The sequence below is a fragment of the Piliocolobus tephrosceles genome, chromosome 15 (genome assembly GCF_002776525.5).
Source record: "Piliocolobus tephrosceles isolate RC106 chromosome 15, ASM277652v3, whole genome shotgun sequence".
In the NCBI taxonomy this organism is placed as follows: Eukaryota; Metazoa; Chordata; class Mammalia; order Primates; family Cercopithecidae; genus Piliocolobus; species Piliocolobus tephrosceles.
The window spans coordinates 105,883,612-105,903,543 of record NC_045448.1 but is presented as its reverse complement, the minus strand read 5'-3'; the positions used below and the strand labels follow the sequence as shown (position 1 = coordinate 105,903,543).

The 19,932-nt window shown below is 41.6% G+C and overlaps 2 protein-coding genes across 5 annotated transcripts in view; one reads left to right on the top strand and one right to left on the bottom strand.

Annotated features, from left to right (window-relative positions):
* Position 1: 1 nt before the first annotated feature.
* On the top strand, positions 2-15,832 carry UNC50 (unc-50 inner nuclear membrane RNA binding protein). The gene is made up of 6 exons (XM_023211426.1): positions 2-175; positions 1,203-1,486; positions 2,221-2,341; positions 13,584-13,723; positions 13,809-13,910; positions 15,487-15,832. Exons 2-6 carry the CDS (start codon positions 1,207-1,209, stop codon positions 15,621-15,623), a joined length of 780 nt encoding a protein of 259 aa, XP_023067194.1. The 5' UTR covers positions 2-175; positions 1,203-1,206; the 3' UTR covers positions 15,624-15,832.
* MGAT4A (alpha-1,3-mannosyl-glycoprotein 4-beta-N-acetylglucosaminyltransferase A) overlaps positions 10,695-19,932 on the bottom strand; it is a 132,219-nt gene continuing 122,981 nt past the window's right edge. For 2 of the 4 annotated variants that reach the window (XR_002731479.1, XM_023211424.1), the window contains one exon: positions 16,449-18,846. Coding sequence is in view for 1 of the 4 variants with exons in the window: in XM_023211424.1 (XP_023067192.1) it covers positions 18,772-18,846 (75 nt within the window). In the remaining 3 variants the exon portion in view is untranslated. Of the gene's footprint in view, positions 13,082-16,415; positions 18,847-19,932 lie in introns of those variants that run through there. The other 2 variants (XR_002731478.2, XR_002731477.1) reach the window with 2 other exon arrangements.

The window sequence follows — 19,932 nt, the reverse complement described above, 5'->3', positions numbered from 1 at the left end:
ACGGGGGCCGAGAGGTGGCGCGTGCGCGGCGGAAGTAGGTGCGCGTGACGGGGTGCGCCGCAAGCGCCGGCTACGTTGCGGGAAGGGAAGCCCGCCCTGGGGCGGCGGGGCTCGGCTGCTGCGAGGAGGTGGTGGGCTGGTTCGGACGCGGGTCGAGGCTGTAGCAGGACTCCAGGTGAGGCCCGAGGACCGCTCTGTCCTCCCGCAGCCCAGGTTCGCGCCGGGGGCCGTTTAATCCCGACAGTTTGCGACCTGATATCGCTGCGGCCTGACAGTGAGCATGTCGGCGTCCGGCCCCTCGGCCGGCGATAGAGTTGCGGATAAAATGAAAGGACGCCCAGTTACCTTTGCATCGTAGATAAAGAGCATTTAGTATTAGCATGTCCGAAATGTTGCGTGGGATGTAGGCGTACTAAAACCTTATTCATGGCCTGTCTGAAATCCACACGGAGCTCGGCATTCTGTGTTTTTATTTGCTAAACCTGGCGGCGGTATCCGCGGCCCGGGGCAGGGAGGGAGCAGCTGGGCCCAGTTAGGCGCTGCCGGCGTCCTGGGGGCCTGCGAAGCGGAGGGGAGACGGGCAGCCGGGCAGTGGCCGGCGCTCCCCGGAGCTCGGACCGGTTGGACTGGACTCCGACGCTACCGCTCCCTCTGCTGACCTATTCCGGATGTAAAACACTAGGGATCGGAGTTTTGCTTGGTTTTTAATCTCATTCTAGTGACCGAGGAGCTTGCTGGCAGTGCACTGATGGATCTATGTGAATAGGCCATTTATTTTACCTCTTCGGTAACACTTTTCTAACCGGCTGAAACATTGCTTTCTTAGGCATTTTCTTAAAAACTTGGTGGTTAAGAGCACGGAATTTCGAGTCAGATTTGGAATGTTGGCTGTGTCACTATCCTCGGAGTCATGGGGCTGTCACATCGTCCCCGTCTCTGTAATGGTAGCTGCACCTGGATATGTTTTATTAGGTGATTCAGAAGGGCGGGCTGTTGCCCTTGCCTGAGGTTGCAGGCTGCGGTTCCCAGGCCCCAAGACCCGCCTCAGAACCAGCTGAATTTGCTTTTGACTCCTGGCCTTTCTCTAGGGTTGGGAAGAACATGGAAAGTGACCTCCCTGCCAAGTAACTCAGAAGAGGGGTGCCGGTAGCCCAAAGTTTCTTCAGAATACGTGTAAAAGAAATGTTTTTTCTTCCATCTAGGAAGATGTTACCGAGTACTTCAGTGAATTCCTCAGTGCAGGGGAACGGAGTCTTGAATTCCAGGGATGCAGCAAGACACACAGCCGGAGCGAAACGCTACAAATATCTGAGAAGGCTTTTCCGCTTTCGGCAGATGGACTTTGAATTTGCTGCCTGGCAGATGCTCTACCTGTTCACGTCCCCACAGAGAGTTTACAGAAATTTTCATTATCGAAAACAGACGAAGGACCAGTGGGCCAGAGATGACCCTGCTTTCTTGGTCCTGTTAAGTATCTGGCTCTGTGGTAAGTGTGTTTGTCTGAGATAGAATTGAACGCTTAGCGTTTCTGATTAGACTTTTTATTTGTTATAAATGTGTTGTGGGTCAGAATCTGGAAATATTGGAAACTATTTCTCCTTTTTGCGGAAGCCTCAAAAATCTCGCAGGAAAGAAAGTTGTAGTCTTGGTTCTACGGGTCCCAAGCAGATGCCAGAGTAAACTCTTACCCTAGGACATTGAGAAGCAGGGGACAAAATTCATTCCATATCTTTTCAACTACTGTGAACCGGTACACAGCTGACTGTGAAAAGGAATATGAAACTGGAAATTGCATTTCAGTCAGGCAAATCCAGAGTGAGAATTGTGAAAGTACTGATGGGAACCTGAGAAACTGAAGCTCTCCAATTCCATAATGCAAGAGTCTCATTTACCTGTAGGGTGTTGAAGTGGGTAAGATATTGAAGTTTATAGGGTGTTTTGCACCTTAACTGGACTTAAGCTATGTTAGGGTCTTCTCTAGAATGGCGTTCTAAATACTGAGGCCACCGTGGTGAATCAGCCTGGCAGGGGCCCACCTCAGGAAACTTCAGCTCTCTCAGTGGCCACGCTTTTTTCCAAGGTGGTGGTCACACATCTTGGGAGTTTTGTGTACAGACCTGCCTCTCCCACTAGCCTGGGCATCTGGAGGGCAAGGGATGTGTTCTGTATTTCCAGAACCTAGCAGAGTCCCTAAATGAATCTTGTGAATCTTTCTTTCAGTGTCCACTATAGGATTTGGCTTTGTGCTGGACATGGGATTCTTTGAGACAATAAAGCTTCTCCTTTGGGTTGTATTCATAGATTGTGTAGGCGTTGGTCTTCTGATAGCAACTTTAATGTGGTAAGTACCATCACTTTGGTTTTTCAGATACTGTTGTAGCATCTCCATTTGTTTGCTTCAGAGCTACAATGGCAGCAGATGGAAATTGAAACCAAAGTAGAGTCACTGAATGATCGATTTTGACTGCCAGGATTATTACAGTTTGCCCCTCCTGTGTTGCCACCTAGATCAGAAAATAAAGGCTGGTTCATATTGTCAAATATAGCAAATAATTAAAATAATTATATTTTGAACCCAAAATATCTGAGATAGGTCTCAATTTAGAAAGTTTAGTTTGCCAAGGTTAAGGACACACCGGTGACACAGCCTCTGAGGTCCTGAGGACATGTGCCCAAGGTGGTCGGGGCACAGCTTGCTCTTATACATTTTAGGGAGACTTGAGACATCTGTCACTATGTGTAAGAAGTACGTTGTTTTAGTCCAGAAAGTGGGGAAAGCAGGTTATAGTTAGATCAGAGACAAATGGTTGCATCCTTTTGAGTCTCTGATCAGCCTTTCACTCAATACACAGTTTACTTGTGAGAGGCACGTACAGGAATAGTCATTTATGCCTTAGTCTGGCTCAGTGAGTCTGCATTTTTACATAAACAATGGGGCAGAGGAAGCAATCAGATAAACACTTGTCTCAGGTGAGGAGAAGGAGGACTTTCTGTCCCACACCTGCAAAGATAAGCTATCTTAGCAATAAAATAGGAGGCAAGTTTGCCTGACACGGTTCCCAGCTTGACTTTTCCCTTTGGTTTAGTGTTTTTGGGGTCCCGAGATTTATTTTCCATGTACTAACAAAATCCCTGGTTTTGCAAAAATGTTACAGATTGAACCAGTTCTGCTTAAGTTGTCTGGATGATAGCATGGTTTTCTGCATTTGTCAGGAGACACCACTTCTTGATATTCATTGCGTTTAAGTCCATTTAGATCTAAAGGGTTATTTTGTGGAGTCTTACTTTGAATCTTTGCATTAAATGAAGTATACTTGAAAAAGAAGGATGTGTTTTTAAACTTCTCATGCCTCCTACTGAGAATAAAACTCTCTATCCCTCACCCCTTCTCTATCACACACACACACACACACACACACACACACACACACACACACACACAGGCTTTATCAAAAGGGTTCTCAGTCTGACTTTGGTTGATTTAACAACAGCAGTGTACTGAGGATAAATCTGGTGTTTAAGTCCTTCTGTGTGGTTGGCATGCTGGATGAAGGGCAGGGAGTGTGGCCAGCGATCTCAGTGGAGGACCAGTGGTTGAGTGGGCGTGGTGGTCATTGTAGTGAACATTTTAGTTACAGAGAGACCTGGGTTCAAATGCCAACTTAGTTATCTGTGAAACTCTTAATCCCAGTCTCTTTATTTTGTAAAATTGAGTTAACTATCTATTTTCTCCAATTTTTGAGAGAATTATGAAAAGTACCTGACACATAGTTAAGTGTTCAATATTTGGTAGTTACTAATAGTTTAAGCAAAACTCTGCAACTATAACTTCTGATGATACCAGCCTTTTTTTTGAGATGAAGCCCCACTCTGTCACCCAGGCTGGAGTACAATGGTGCGATCTTAGCTCGCTGCAAGCAACCTCCACCTCCCGGGTTCAGCGAATCTCCTGCTGCAGCGTCCCTGAGTAGCTGGGATTACAGGCACGCTACCACCACACCCGGCTAATTTTTGTACTTTTAGTTGAGACGGGATTTTGCCATGTTGGCCAGGCTGGTCTCAAATTCCTGACCTCAGGTGATCCTCCCACCTCGGCCTCCCAGAGTGCTGGCATTACAGGTGTGAGCCACCACGCCTGGCCAATACCACCTTTTTTTTTTTTTTTTTTTTATACTTTAAGTTCTAGGGTACATGTGCATAACATGCAGGTTTGTAACATATGTATGCTTGTGCCATGTTGGTGTGCTGCACCCATCAACTCGTCAGCACCCATCAGCTCGTCATTTACATCAGGTATAACTCCCAATGCAATCCCTCCCCGATCCCCGCTCCCGGTGATAGGCCCCGGTGTGTGATGTTCCCCTTCCTGAGTCCAAGTGATCTCACTGTTCAGTTCCCGCCTATGAGTGAGAACATGCAGTGTTTGGTTTTCTGTTCTTACAATAGTTTGCTCAGAATGATGGTTTCCAGCTGCATCCATGTCCCTACAAAGGACTCAAACTCATCCTTTTTTATGGCTGCATAATATTCCATGGTGTATATGTGCCACATTTTCTTAATCCAGTCTGTCACAGATGGACATTTGGGTTGATTCCAAGTCTTTGCTATTGTGAATAGTGCCACAGTAAACATACGTGTGCATGTGTCTTTATAGCAGCATGATTTGTAATCCTTTGGGTATATACCCAGTAATGGGATGGCTGGGTCATATGGTACTTCTAGTTCTAGATCCTTGAGGAATCGCCATACTGTTTTCCATAATGGTTGAACTAGTTTACAATCCCACCAACAGTGTAAAAGTGTTCCTATTTCTCCACATCCTCTCCAGCACCTATTGTTTCCTGACTTTTTAATGATTGCCATTCTAACTGGTGTGAGATGGTATCTCATTATGGTTTTGATTTGCATTTCTCTGATGGCCAGTGATGATGAGCATTTTTTCATGTGTCTGTTGGCTGTATGAATGTCTTCTTTTGAGAAATGTCTGTTCATATCCTTTGCCCACTTTTTGATGGGGTTGTTTTTTTCTTGTAAATTTGTTTGAGTGCTTTGTAGGTTCTGGATATTAGCCCTTTGTCAGATGAGTAGATTGCAAAAATTTTCTCCCATTCTGTAGGTTGCCTGTTCACTCTGATGGTAGTTTCTTTTGCTGTGCAGAAGCTCTTTAGTTTAGTTAGATTCCATTTGTCAATTTTGGCTTTTGCTGCCGTTGCTTTTGGTGTTTTAGACATGAAGTCCTTGCCCATGCCTATGTCCTGAATGGTATTACCTAGGTTTTCTTCTAGGGTTTTTATGGTATTAGGTCTAACATTTAAGTCTCTAATCCATCTTGAATTAATTTTCGTATAAGGAGTAAGGAAAGGATCCAGTTTCAGCTTTCTACTTATGGCTAGCCAATTTTCCCAGCACCATTTATTAAATAGGGAATCCTTTCCCCATTTCTTGTTTTTCTCAGGTTTATTAAAGATCAGATGGCTGTAGATGTGTGGTATTATTTCTAAGACTCTGTTCTGTTCCATTGGTCTATATCTCTGTTTTGGTACCAGTACCATGCTGTTTTGGTTACTGTAGCCTTGTAGTATAGTTTGAAGTCAGGTATCGTGATGCCTCCAGCTTTGTTCTTTTGACTTAGGATTGTCTTGGCAATGCGGGCTCTTTTTTGGTTCCATATGAACTTTATTTATTTAGTTCTTTTTTGAGACGGAGTCTCGCTCTGTCACCCATGCTGGAGTGCTGTGGCCGGATCTCAGCTCACTGCAAGCTCCGCCTCCCGGGTTCATGCCATTCTCCTGCCTCAGCCTCCTGGGTAGCTGGGACTACAGGCACCGCCACATCGCCCGGCTAGTTTTTTGTAGTTTTTAGTAGAGATGGGGTTTCAACATGTTAGCAAGGATGGTCTTGATTTCCTGACCTCGTGATCCGCCTGTCTCGGCCTCCCAAAGTGCTGGGATTACAGGCTTGAGCCACTGCGCCTGGCGGGTTCCATATGAACTTTAAAGCAGTTGTTTCCAATTCTGTGAAGAAACTCATTGGTAGCTTGATGGGGATGGCATTGAATCTATAAATTGCCTTGGGCAGTATGGCCATTTTCACGATATTGATTCTTCCTATCCATGAGCATGGTATGTTCTTCCATTTGTTTGTGTCCTCTTTTATTTCACTGAGCAGTGGTTTGTAGTTCTCCTTGAAGAGGTCCTTTACATCCCTTGTAAGTTGGATTCCTAGGTATTTTATTCTCTTTGAAGCAATTGTGAATGGAAGTTCATTCCTGATTTGGCTCTCTGTTTGTCTGTTACTGGTGTATAAGAATGCTTGTGATTTTTGCACATTAATTTTGTATCCTGAGACTTTGCTGCAGTTTCTTATCAGCTTAAGGAGATTTTGGGCTGAGACGATGGGGTTTTCTAAATATACAATCATGTCATCTGCAAAGAGGGACAATTTGACTTCTTCTTTTCCTAACTGAATACCCTTTATTTCTTTCTCTTGCCTGATTGCCCTAGCCAGAACTTCCAACACTATGTTGAATAGCAGTGGTGAAAGAGGGCATCCCTGTCTTGTGCCAGTTTTCAAAGGGAATTTTTCCAGTTTTTGCACATTCAGTATGATATTGGATGTGGGTTTGTCATAAATAGCTCTTACTATTTTGAGATACGTTCCATCAATACCGAATTTATTGAGCATTTTTAGCATGAAGGGCTGTTGAATTTTGTCAAAGGCCTTTTCTGCATCTATTGAGATAATCATGTGGTTTTTGTCTTTGGTTCTGTTTATATGCTGGATTATGTTTATTGATTTGCATATGTTGAACCAGCCTTGCATCCCAGGGATGAAGCCCACTTGATCATAGTGGACAAGCTTTTTGATGTGCTGCTGGATCCGGTTTGCCAGTATTTTATTGAGGATTTTTGCATCGATGTTCATCAAGGATATTGGTCTAAAATTCTCTTTTTTTGTTGTGTCTCTGCCAGGCTTTGGTATCAAGATGATGTTGGCCTCATAAAATGAGTTAGGGAGGATTCCCTCTTTTTCTATTGATTGGAATAGTTTCAGAAGGAATGGTACCAGTTCCTCCTTGTACTTCTGGTAGAATTCAGCTGTGAATCCATCTGGTCCTGGATTTTTTTTGGTTGGTAGGCTTTTAATTATTGCCTCAATTTCAGAGCCTGCTATTGGTCTATTCAGGGATTCAGCTTCTTCCTGGTTTAGTCTTGGAAGAGTGTAAGTGTCCAGGAAATTATCCATTTCTTCTAGATTTTCTAGTTGATTTGCGTAGAGGTGTTTCTAGTATTCTCTGATGGTAGTTTGTATTTCTGTGGGGTCAGTGGTGATATCCCCTTTATCAGTTTTTGCTGCGTCTATTTGATTCCTCTCTCTTTTCTTCTTTATTAGCCTTGCTAGCAGTCTATCAATTTTGTTGATCTTTTCAAAAAACCAACTCCTGGATTCATTGATTTTTTGGAGGGTTTTTTGTGTGTCTGTCTCCTTCAGTTCTGCTCTGATCTTAGTTATTTCTTGCCTTCTGCTAGCTTTTGAATGTGTTTGCTCTTGCTTCTCTAGTTCTTTTAATTGTAATGTTAGAGTGTCAATTTTAGATCTTTCGTGCTTTCTCTTGTGGGCATTTAGTGCTATAAATTTCCCTCTACACACTGCTTTAAATGTGTCCCAGAGATTCTGGTATGTTGTATCTTTGTTCTTATTGGTTTCAAAGAACATCTTTATTTCTGCCTTCATTTCGTTATTTACCCAGTAGTCATTCAGGAGCAGGTTATTCAGTTTCCATGTAGTTGTGGTTTTGATTGACTTTCTTAGTCCTGAGTTCTAGTTTGATTGCACTGTGGTCTGAGAGATAGTTTGTTATAATTTCTGTTTTTGTACATTTGCTGAGGAGTGTTTTACTTCCAATTATGTGGTCAATTTTGGAATAAGTGTGATGTGGTGCTGAGAAGAATGTATATTCTGTTGATTTGGGTGGAGAGTTCTGTAGATGTCTATTAGGTCTGCTTGCTGCAGAGATGAGTTCAATTCCTTTATATCCTTGTTAACTTTCTGTCTCATTGATATGTCTAATGTTGAAGTGGGGTGTTAAAGTCTCCCATTATTATTGTATGGGAGTCCAAGTCCCTTTGTAAGTCTCTAAGGACTTGCTTTATGAATCTGGGTGCTCCTGTATTGGGTGCATATATATTTAGGATAGTTAGTTCTTCCTGTTGAATTGATCCCTATACCATTATGTAGTGGCCTTCTTTGTCTCTTTTGATCTTTGATGGTTTAAAGTCTGTTTTATCAGAGACTAGGATTGCAACCCCTGCTTTTTTTTGTTCTCCATTTGCTTGGTAGATCTTCCTCTATCCCTTTATTTTGAGCCTATGTATGTCTCTGCATGTGAGATGGGTCTCCTGAATACAGCAGACTGATGGGTCTTGACTCTTTATCCAGTTTGCCAGTCTGTGTCTTTTAATTGGAGCATTTAGTCCATTTACATTTAAGGTTAATATTGTTATGTGTGAACTTGATCCTGCCATTATGATATTAACTGGTTATTTTGCTCGTTAGTTGATGCAGTTTCTTCCTAGCCTCGATGGTCTTTACATTTTGGCATGTTTTTCAATGGCTGGTACTGGTTGTTCCTTTCCATGTTTAATGCTTCCTTCAGGGTCTCTTGTAGGGCAGGCCTGGTGGTGACAAAATCTCTAAACATTTGCTTATCTGTAAAGGATTTTATTTCTCCTTCACTTATGAAACTTAGTTTGGCTGGAGATGAAATTCTGTGTTGAAAATTCTTTTCTTTAAGAATGTTGAATATTGGCCCCCACTCTCTTCTGGCTTGTAGAGTTTCTGCCGAGAGATCTGCTGTCAGTCTGATGGGCTTCCCTTTGTGGGTAACCCGACCTTTCTCTCTGGCTGCCCTTAAGATTTTTTCCTTCATTTCAACTTTGGTGAATCTGGCAATTATGTGTCTTGGAGTTGGTCTTCTCGAGGAGTATCTTTGTGGCGTTCTCTGTATTTCCTGAATTTGAATGTTGGCCTGCCCTACTAGGTTAGGGAATTCTCCTGGATGATATCCTGAAGAGTGTTTTCCAACTTGGTTCCATTTTCTCCCTCACTTTCAGGCACCCCAATCAGACGTAGATTTGGTCTTTTTTACATAATACCATACTTCTTGCAGGCTTTGTTCATTTCTTTTTCTTCTTTTTTCTTTAGACTTCTCTTCTCGCTTCATTTCATTCATTTGATCCTCAATCACTGATACTCTTTCTTCCACGATCGACTTGGTTACTGAAGCTTGTGCATTTGTCACGTATTTCTCGTGTCATGGTTTTCATCTCTGTCAGTTCATTTATGGCCTTCTCTGCATTAATTATTCTGGTTATCAATTCTTCCACTCTTTTCAAGATTTTTAGTTTCTTTGCGCTGGGTATGTAATTCCTCCTTTAGCTCTGAGAAGTTTGATGGACTGAAGCCTTCTTCTCTCATCTCATCAAAGTCATTCTCCATCCAGCTTTGATCCGTTGCTGGTGATGAGCTGCATTCCTTTGGAGGGGGAGATGCGCTCTTATTCTTTGAATTTCCAGCTTTTCTGCCCGCTTTTTCCCCATCTTTGTGGTTTTATCTGCCTCTGGTCGTTGATGATGGTGACGTACTGATGGGGTTTTGGTGTGGGTGTCCTTCCTGTTTGTTAGTTTTCCTTCTAACAGTCAGGACCCTCAGCTGTAGGTCTGTTGGAGATTGCTTGAGGTCCACTCCAGACGCTGTTTGCCTGGGTGTCAGCAGCAGAGGCTGCAGAAGATAGAATATTGCTGAACAGCGAGTGTACCTGATTCTTGCTTTGGAAGCTTCCTCTCAGGGGTGTACTCCACCGTGTGAGGTGTGGGTGTCGGTCTGCCCCTAGTGGGGGATGTCTCCCGGTTAGGCTACTCAGGGTCAGGGACCCACTTGAGCAGGCAGACTGCCCCTTCTCAGATCTCAACCTCCGTGTTAGGAGATCCACTGCTCTCTTCAAAGCTGTCAGACAGAGTCGTATTGTGTCTGCAGAGGTTTCTGCTGCCTTTTGTTGTTGTTGTTGTTGTTGTTTAGCTGTGCCCTGTCCCCAGAGGTGGAGTCTACAGAGACTCCAATACCACCCTTTTACAGGCATAGCTCAGATATGCTAGTTCCATGCCAGACTATTGCAGTAAAGCAAATATTGCAGTAAACTGAGTCACAGAGATGTATTGGTTCCCAGTGCATATTAAAATCGTATTTACACTGTACTGTAGTCTTAAGTGTACAGTAGCACTATGGCTCTAAAAAGCAATGTACAGACTTTAAAATGCTTTATTGCTAAAAAATGCTGACAGAGACATGAAGTGAGCATATGTTGCTGGAAAAACGGCACAGGAAGACTTGCTGGACATGGTTGCCACAAACCTTCAATATGTAAAAATTTAAAAACTACTGTATCTCTGAGGTGCAGTACAGTGCAGTGTGGTAAAATGATATATGCCTGTATTTTTCTTTGTAACTTCTGACTAGTACAGCAGAACTTTTGTATATGCTAGTTAGCCAATAAATGCTGTGCACAGTTAACGTAAATTCTAAAATCCGGCCTAGAATTAATACTAATGTAAGTCACATATTCATTACCAAGAAATTCATGAAAAACAAGTGGTGTATTTTGAAATTTCAATAAGTAAGACTTTCAGAGGAATAGTTTCATTCATAATAAGTATTCTGCCATGAATACAGTAATTCTGGAGGCCACTGTGTTAGTCTGTTATCAGCGCTGCTATAAAGAAGTATCTGAGACTGGGTAATTTATAAAGGAAAGAGGTTTAATTGACTCACAGTTCTGCATTGCTAGGGAGGTCTCAGGAAACTTACAATCATGGCAGAAGGCAAAGGAGAAGTAGCCACCTTCCTCACAAGGTGGCAGGATGGAGTGAGTACAAGTGAGGGAAATGCCAAATGCTTATAAAACCATCGGATCTTGTGAGACTCACTGACTATCACGAGAACAGCATGGGGGAAGTTACGTCCATCTGGCCCCACCCTTGATATATGGGAATTTCGGAGATTACTGTTCAAGATGAGATTTTGGGTTGGGGACACAGCCAAACCATATCAGCCACAGAAACCAAATCAACCTGGAGATTAGCACCTTTCATGTGAGTCTGTATCATAGTTCGAATTAAACAGAAAGGGATTCAGCGTAGTTTTGAGAACCTATGTTGTGTGAGCAACTTAGAAAGAGAAATGACTGCATGTAGTGATGACCATCACAGAGGTGCTGCTGAAGCCAGCATAAGGAGGTGGTTTGTGGAGATGGGGAATAGTTGACTCCTGGCCCCAGGAATTGCAAGTGCAGAGGCATAGAGGTGTGGAACGGCACGCTAGGTCTGGGAGCACAGGGCGACACCGAGTGACTGGGGAAGAGATGTGACTACAGAAATTGGCCTTAATGCCATTCAGGAAGAAAATTGGACTTTATCTCATAGACTGCATGTTTGGGTTGGGGGCAGAAGGAGGTGGGGAGGTTTGAGGCTTTGAAGTAAGGAAATAATGTCCAACTTTAAGGAAATAATGTCAAACTTTAGGAAAAATCTTTTCCATGGCAGTGGAGGAGGCAAAAGTTGGAGTAGTGAGTGGGCAAGGCTGGATACACTCGCAGAGGTCTGCGTAGGAGTAGAGGAGGCCCAGATAGTATGGTGGTGATGGGAATAGAGAGGAGAGATGGATTCAAGAGCTTCCTGAGATTACAGGGTATGAGGGAGGATCAGGAAGGGGGAGTAGGTGGGAGGCTCCTTTGGGATGGCCTGCAAGGTTTGGCCTTGGAGGACTGAGGAAGCAGCAGGTGCAGATGAAGCAGCCCTTGATGGCCTGTTGAGTTCAGGGAACTTGGTGAAGAGTGGAAAAGAAGGTCAGTAGCACTGAGGTTGATGACTGTAGACCTGGAGGCAAGAGTCTGGGCCATGGTGAGCCTCTGACTGGCGTTAATATGGAGCTGGGAGGGGAAAACCACAGTGCCTTGGAGTGCTCTCAGAAGGCACATCTGTCTTCTAGAGGAAAGACTCTCACTGAGGCCAGAAGCTTGGAAAGTGCCCATTTGGGATAAGCAGGGGAATAGGGGCAGCAGAGAACGTCTACTTTCATAAAGGGTGCTCTTGGGGAGTGAGCTACATATTGATTCCATACAATTTGAATGGCACACATTCTTGGCTAAAAAGGAAACTGTCTTGGTAAGCTCTAGTTTGTTCAGTTATTGTTTTGGCATTTTCAGATAACTAAATGCAGGAACTGTTACCATTAGTATTGTACCATGTTTTTCATCTGTTTATTTTCCATTTTTATCCCCAGTGTCAGAATAGTATATTCTTAATTATATCCTTGAGATGAAATGAAGTAATACATTAAAAAGTACACTGAAAATCTACTTTTCTGTTACTTGGATATTTTACTTTTTATTCATCATTGAACCGAAAAACTAGTAGGCCATGTTGTAGAACAGTGACATACGCTTGAATAATTGTTCTTAAGGCTGGATGTGTCACTCTTCCTAACTGCTTCTTACTATTTCATCCTCCTCTTCATAGGGGTCTTGGGCCTTGGGTCTGTTCATCATCCACATTTTTTTGGTGACATGATTCAGGCCCATGGCTTTAAATATTAGTATCATCTACAGACTGATGAGTTTATATATCTAGTTTGGACTTGTCCTCTAAACTGTAGGCATTGTATACAACTTCTTACTCCATACTCGTTGGCCTCTTCAACATAACAGGTCCAAATTCAAACTTCCGCACACTCCTTCCCACCTCAAAAACCACTCTTCTCACAGCCAGCCCCACCTCAATTAAAGGCGGCTCCATCTTCCATTTGTTCAAGGCGGAAATCTCTCAGTCATCCTTGAGTCTTTTTTTCTCATACTGCACATCCAATCATGTCAGGGGCTCTACCTTCCGAGTATCATGTGTGCCACATCTTAGCACCTCCACTGCCACCAGTCCCTCTGCTCATCTCTTCCTTGCAGTAGCCTTCTAACTGGCCTCTGCTTCCAGTGTTGTCTCTCCAGTCTGTTCTCAGATCAGCCACCAGGGAGGCTCTGTCAAGGCATTTAAGTCAAATAAGGCTTCTCATTTCACCAGGAATAAAAGCCAAAGATTGTAAAACGGCCCCAGGCTCCATGAAACATGGAGTCAAACATGGATCCTGTGTGACTTGATGTTGGACCCAACCCTGTTTCTTCTCTGACTTCATTTCTTGCTCCTTTTCTTTCAGCACATTGATCTTTTTACCATTCCTCAGACCTGCCAGGCACTATCACTGTCCTTGGATCTTTACCCAAATGTTACTTTATAACCCTCGTATGTAAAATTGCATCTCAAGTTTGTATTCTCCACATTTCTCTACTGCTTTCTCTCTTTCCATAGTACCATCTAACATATTTATATCATGGTCAGTCTTCCTTCCTAGGTAGAAGGTAGGGATTTTTGTCTGTTTAGTGGTATATCTCCAGAATTTAGAATGTCTGCCACATAGTAAGTAGTCAGTAAACATTCACAGAATTAATTTTATTATGAAAGAAATTTTAATTTTGCTCTTAGGTTCATCTCTAACAAGTATTTAGTGAAACGACAGAGCAGAGACTATGATGTGGAATGGGGCTATGCTTTTGATGTGCATCTCAATGCTTTTTATCCACTCCTGGTCATTTTGCATTTTATCCAGCTTTTTTTCATCAACCGTAAGTAGCAGTTACTTAGAATATTATCCAAGTCTTCATTGCATGCGTTGGTAAAGGGACTCATGGTCTGCATCTCTTCTGGCAGATGTTATCCTGACAGACACATTTATTGGATATTTAGTTGGAAATACCTTATGGTTGGTTGCAGTTGGTTATTATATCTATGTAACTTTCCTGGGATACAGTGGTAAGTAATTTTTTAAAATGTTTTTGGGTGAGAACATACGAAGAGGGGGAAAGTTTTAACAGTAATACTAATAGCTTGCTTTTATGGAACACTTACAGGCACTGTCCTAAATATTTTATATGCATTATCTCCTTTAATCTTCATAGTTACACAGGTTTACTTGTTTCTGGTTTTCAAATGAGGAAACTGAGGCACAGAGATTAAGTAGTTTACCCATGGTCATGCAGCTAGAAAATGGCCTAGCTGGTATATAACAGATTTTATACTTTCAAGGAACCATGTTAAACCATACTGGTTCTCTCCAAATGACTTGCAGGAATCCAAGACCATTCGCTCCTCCTTTTCTTCCATGCTTTCAGGCTGTGGGTTACCAGCAGGAGGGTAGAGCGGAGAAAGGTGGGACCCAGAATCTTGTTACACAGGTCTATGAACTGAAGTTCTCTAAAGCCTTTGGAATCACACTTCCTGCCCCCTTTTTAGTTTTCGTGATTACCGTGTGGTTCTGTAGAAGATCACAGAAGCTCGGGCCCAGCATTTATTGTCCTCAGGACATGTTTGCAGATTTACTCTTAAATCCTGTTGTCAGTTCATTTTTCTTAGTATGAATGAGGAACATACATTATTTTTCATTTATGTTAAGAAATGATCTCCATTAAATAGAGCCAAATAAAATCTAGAGAGAGACTGCACTGTATGTTTCTTAGCCCTTCCTTTCCTGTTACTGTAGATGGTAGGGCCTAACTGTAAATAGAGGTGGCTCTGACTGTGCCTGGCTCCAGAGTTGTTCCCACCCGCATTGGCTGGTTGGCCAGGGAACACTTAACCCCTTCATTGTAATGCTTTGTTTGGGGAGTGCTTTCTCTAGTCCAGAGGAGATGTTTGTGCCATTTGTAATGAATTTTGAAAGTGTTTTGTGATGAGAACACTGCAGCACTGTGGTTTCTCTAAGTGGTTATTTGAACACTCCTCGTAACTCCTATGCCACTTAGAATAGTTGGAGTACAGCATGGGGTAGGGTCCCGCCAACTAACCAGTGACCAAGAAACATCAGGATTTGGAGCCGGATTTTTATATTTAAGAGTTTCAGTTCTTCTCTGAAGCCTGGGCTACTAGTTGAGCTCACACCCTCTTAAAGTGGGGGTATAATGCTTTACACTGGAAAATCTCAAATAGCTAAAAGAAAGAAAGATACTTTGCTATAACATCATCCGTGTACTTTAAGTTGGACTCCTAGAGGCTTCTGAGGCAGTCACAAGTTTAAATTCTGTTTTCATGAATATTTGTGATATTTCTCCCTCATTGTTAACCTCTCTTGGTCCAGTGTATGTCCCACTCAGTCTCTGTGCTGAAATAATTCCTCTCCTAGGTTTCTTCCCAGCCCTAGATAAGAAGGAAACAGCACAGAGGGGTTGGGAGGAGTAGTCTAGTTCTGGGTGTAAATAGCATAATCTTACTGATTCAAAAGATGCATTCCCTTCCACCCCACATGTTGAAGTAAGCTGTCTTTCAAAATGTTCATTTATGAGTCATATATTTGTTTTTTTAAAAAATCAGTTTGGATTCCTTTCTTTTCCAGCATTGCCATTTTTGAAAAATACAGTAATTCTTCTGTATCCATTTGCACCTCTGATTCTGCTCTACGGGCTGTCCCTGGCACTGGGATGGAACTTCACCCATACTCTGTGTTCTTTCTATAAGTACAGAGTGAAATAAAAAAAAGTGAGAATATTCAATTATAACTGTGTCAACAGTATTGTGAAGTGATCATTTCTTGTAAAACTTGTAAATAAACTATCTTTGTAGGTATCTTAAAGGTGTAAAGTTTGCAAATTTGAAGAAATATATATTAACTCTGTGGTCAGGTACATTCCTTAAAACTAATTAAATGTACATTTCTATAATAAATATTTTTTAAACTAAAACATGTGTGTTCACTCTAATATCTGCAAACCTAAGAGCTACATGTAAAATGCTAAGGGCATGGGGAAAACGTGTAAAACAATATGAATTAAGTATTTTTGAAAGAGTATCTAGTTGGAGAACAAGGGAATAATCATCCAGCCCCATCTCTCTCCTGTTGACAAAAATGCATAATCTCCATTTCTAGTGAGCTGTATTTTAAATATTTACATAAGCCACATGATCGCTTCTAACCTTCAGAATCCTCTTTAACCTGTAGTATCCCTCAAACGAGGGTCACTGTACTTCAGGCCCTAAGCATCATTAGTAGCATTCTCTACATTAAAAACTTAATAGCCCCTAAATATTTTAGATCAAAGAGGCCCAGGTAGCTACTCTTATTTTAGGCACTGTATAGTGCATAGAATACAGTGAACATCAGCATCATCCTCATCACCACTGTCTTCACAGTAAAGCTTTTTCACCCCTTTCCTCAAAGACTTTACAAAACCCAAATAAAGGATCCACTCCTTTTTCTAACTGAAAATGGATAACTAGTATGTCAGTGTTAAAATTAATAATAAAATACTGCTCATTAAGTTTTACCTGTTTTTATTAGAAGGAATCTTGAATTCAACATGGCTTTTTAAACTTCTTTATTTCAAATACGCATGAACGGTCGTGGCACAGAAAAACAGTGATGAAAGGCACAATCAACAGGACCAGTTATCAGGTTTTCAATTATAGCAGCAAATCTGAAAATAAATAATCTTCCTTTAAAAATCCAACAAGTACCTAAAATATTACTACAGATACGAATCATTCAGCCAATGAAGACATTTTAAGGAAAATATATACAATACATTTAAGGAAAAAAAAAAAATCTGGTACAACCTGGCAAGGAGATTCCTCAGGCAGCTTCTCTGAGGGATGCTTCCAGAAACATCACCTAATGCAAAGACAACCTTTCCAAAGTGTTCTGAATGGGACACTTCAGTTTTCTCACTCCATAAATGAAACACAGTTATACTATGCTGATTTCTACATCTTTCTTAGAAAACATTACTGCCTACACTGAAATGAAAAGTACCAAATCTACTGGCAGTGCATCTTACAGTACTGTCGATAGCAGCCATTTTTAAGGCTCAGAGAATATGTCTTCAAAAGATATTTTCACCAAATTTGAGCAAACACTGAGCATTTCAAATAAATAATGGAATGCTAATCAAGCAAAAGTACCAAACCCTTGGTTCCAGGACAGTTTACTAATTACTAATAAAATGAAACAACTAGGAGCAAGTGACACATAACATAGCCTCCCTAAAGTCCAGGAGTATTAAAATATGCCCCACAACAAAAACAATCTTCATTTTAGAACAGTGTTAGCACCACTATTTTTTTTTTTTTTTTTGTACAATTTTTACTGCAACGTTAACAGTGGGAATGATACTTCGCGCAAAGTGCTTTCCCATCAATGCTCAGTTTACTTTCTTGAATAAGGTCTTCTAAATTCTCAGCTCAGACGCACTCTGGAGTGCCAGCTCGCTCACTCGCGTCTGTTCCTTTGAAAAGGATCTAGTTAGTGCCCAAACCGGTGAAGGAGTGTTTCAGGTAAGAAGAGAGGAGTTTATAGATAGGTGTTGATACAGATATGTGTAACAAAATCCTCAGTTTGGTTGGGTCTTTAAAAAATATCTTTTTAGCACTGTATGATCACATGCACTAAAGAAAGTAAGCATACTAGTTATCGTAGCATATAAGGTCAATAATTTAAAATGCACAACTACCAAAGTCAAACAAAATTTTACACACTGTAAATATTGCAACATAGCTTGGAAAAGTTCCTTTTCTATAAAGGGATTGGATTGGATAAAGTTCCCTTAAAACATTAAGGTATGATTATGACTCACATTTCTTAACTTTTGACAGTCTTAACCTCTCATTTTCTTTCTTTTAGTTCTACTTGTCTTGTATCAAGGCCATGGCAATACAGTAAAAATAAGCACAAAAATTAATGGACAAAATAAAACTTCATTCGCAATTAATGGCTTGGAAGCAGAGAGGCATTTGCAAAACATTCTCAAACGGCAAACATTTGGCTGGCCCATACAGGATTTGATCTGTTCTAGATGATAAAAAGAGAAACTAAGTTTTGGTTAAAAAAAATTAAGTCCCTCGATAAACAGTAGATTATCTGATCTCTACAAGGCAAAGGTTGTTTTTGCTCTTAATGTTATATCTAAAATACCACTGTTAATCATTCTTGAATTTACTTCTGACAGGCTCAGAGCAGTCTAAATCAGCATAAAGTAACACCTCTTCTAGAAATAAAAAAGATTCATTGTACACTGTTTCAGTCCTATTCCTATAGTCTCATTCTAGCAGTTCCTTTACAAAACGCTACCCAGTAAGATGCTGCAACTTTGCCAACAAACATCCAACGAAGACGAACTGAGATCTCTGGCAGAGAACATCCCCAATGAGGTCCAGGTACATGACTTGCTACTGAAGACTTTATTCATGCATTTACCAAGAAAGATCCAGCGTACTACAGGGAATCAAGTACGAAGAGTTCCTCTTTATCTCTTTTAAAATTACTGTATTCATTTCCTATTCCAACATAACAAATTTGCCACAAATTTAGCAGCTTAAAACACCACTGAGTTATTATCTGATAGTTCTGTAGGTCAGAAGTCCAAGCAGGCTTAACTGAGTTCTTGGCTTAGGGTCTCACAAGGCTGGACTCAAAGTGTTGGCCTGGCTGGGTCTTACCTGGAGACTGGAGATGAGTGCCTTTCCAAGCCCATGAATGAGCTGAATTCAGTTCCCGTGGCTGTAGGACTGCAGTTCCCAGCTCCTTGGCTGTTAGCCAAGGCCTCTCTCAGCTCCTTAAAGCCACGTGCATTCTTTCTCATGCAGCCCCCCTACCTTAAAACAGCAATGGTGCCTGGGGTCCTTCTGCTTAAAACAGCAATGGTGCCTGGGGTCCTTCTGCTTTGTCTCTGACTTCTGCTACCAGCCGGAGGAAACTCTGCTTCTAAAGGAGTCACGAGATTTGATTAGCCACCCCCAGACAGTCTTCCTTTTGCTACATAACATGATATAATTACGGATCAAACAGGTTCCACCCATGCTCAGAGGGGGAGGATATTATACAGGGTCATTGGCGGTGTCAGTAGGGGTCATTCTTAGAAATTTGCGTACAACAAATATACACTGCTATTCACTAGAACAATCTCCAAATGTGCTGTTTCCACATAACCAATCTTTTCTTTGAGGGACAGCACTGTTGGGAGACAACCTCTTTTTTCATTATTATTATAGATTTTTTAAAGGCCTTCATAATTTTGCTTATAGTTTTATAACACCTTCTAATTATTTACTAGTGCAACCACTGATTTGAGAAGCTATACACTTTGTTCAAAGGTATTCAACCATCTCCAATGCTTGAATAAATACACACATACATATCTACAGCCTATGTGCTAAATAATCCTTTGTGTTAACTTTTTCCAAAGCTTTTCAATCACATTGTCTGTTCTGACTACACAGTATGGTACACAGTATGGTACAGTGCATGATGTGGAGAATGCATGAGACTAAGATAAAGAACTTAAGAAATCTTACATCTTAGAATTCTAGAAATGGGTCCTCGGCTTTCTCTTCTCACCCAAAATACTCATCATCATTTGCGTTATGTTCTATTCCCATGTCAGCTTTTAACCTCATAAGGAGAATGTATTAATTGTGGTTTCTAAACTGTTCACAACGAGCACTCTGGACACAGTACTGGTCAACCGAGCTCTCTGCGGCGACGGAAAAGTTCTGCATCCGTGGTGTCCAGTAGCCCCACATGGCCACTGAGTACTTGGAATGTCACTAGTGCATGCGATGGCAGACCGGGTAAAAAAAAAATTATTTAAACACCGCCCATGTGTCTACTGGCTGTATGTGTTTTTAAAACTAGTCCCAACCTTTGACACTTTTTCCATTTCCTATTTTGGCAAAATGGTTCAGTGCCCTCTCAAGGCAGAGTATTTACCTTCTTCCAGTTCCAGGGACTCTTCCCCTCCCTTAATCTTCTGCCCTCACACTGCTCTTAAGGGCGACCACTACAATTTCT

Bases quoted from the DNA above. Each gene is read 5' to 3' on its own strand.
- UNC50 (XM_023211426.1), top strand. From the start codon at position 1,207: ATGTTACCGAGTACTTCAGTGAATTCCTCAGTGCAGGGGAACGGAGTC. The intron at 1,487-2,220 runs GTAAGTGTGTTT...TCTTTCTTTCAG, and splicing joins GTTAAGTATCTGGCTCTGTG to TGTCCACTATAGGATTTGGC. The intron at 13,724-13,808 runs GTAAGTAGCAGT...CTCTTCTGGCAG, and splicing joins CCAGCTTTTTTTCATCAACC to ATGTTATCCTGACAGACACA.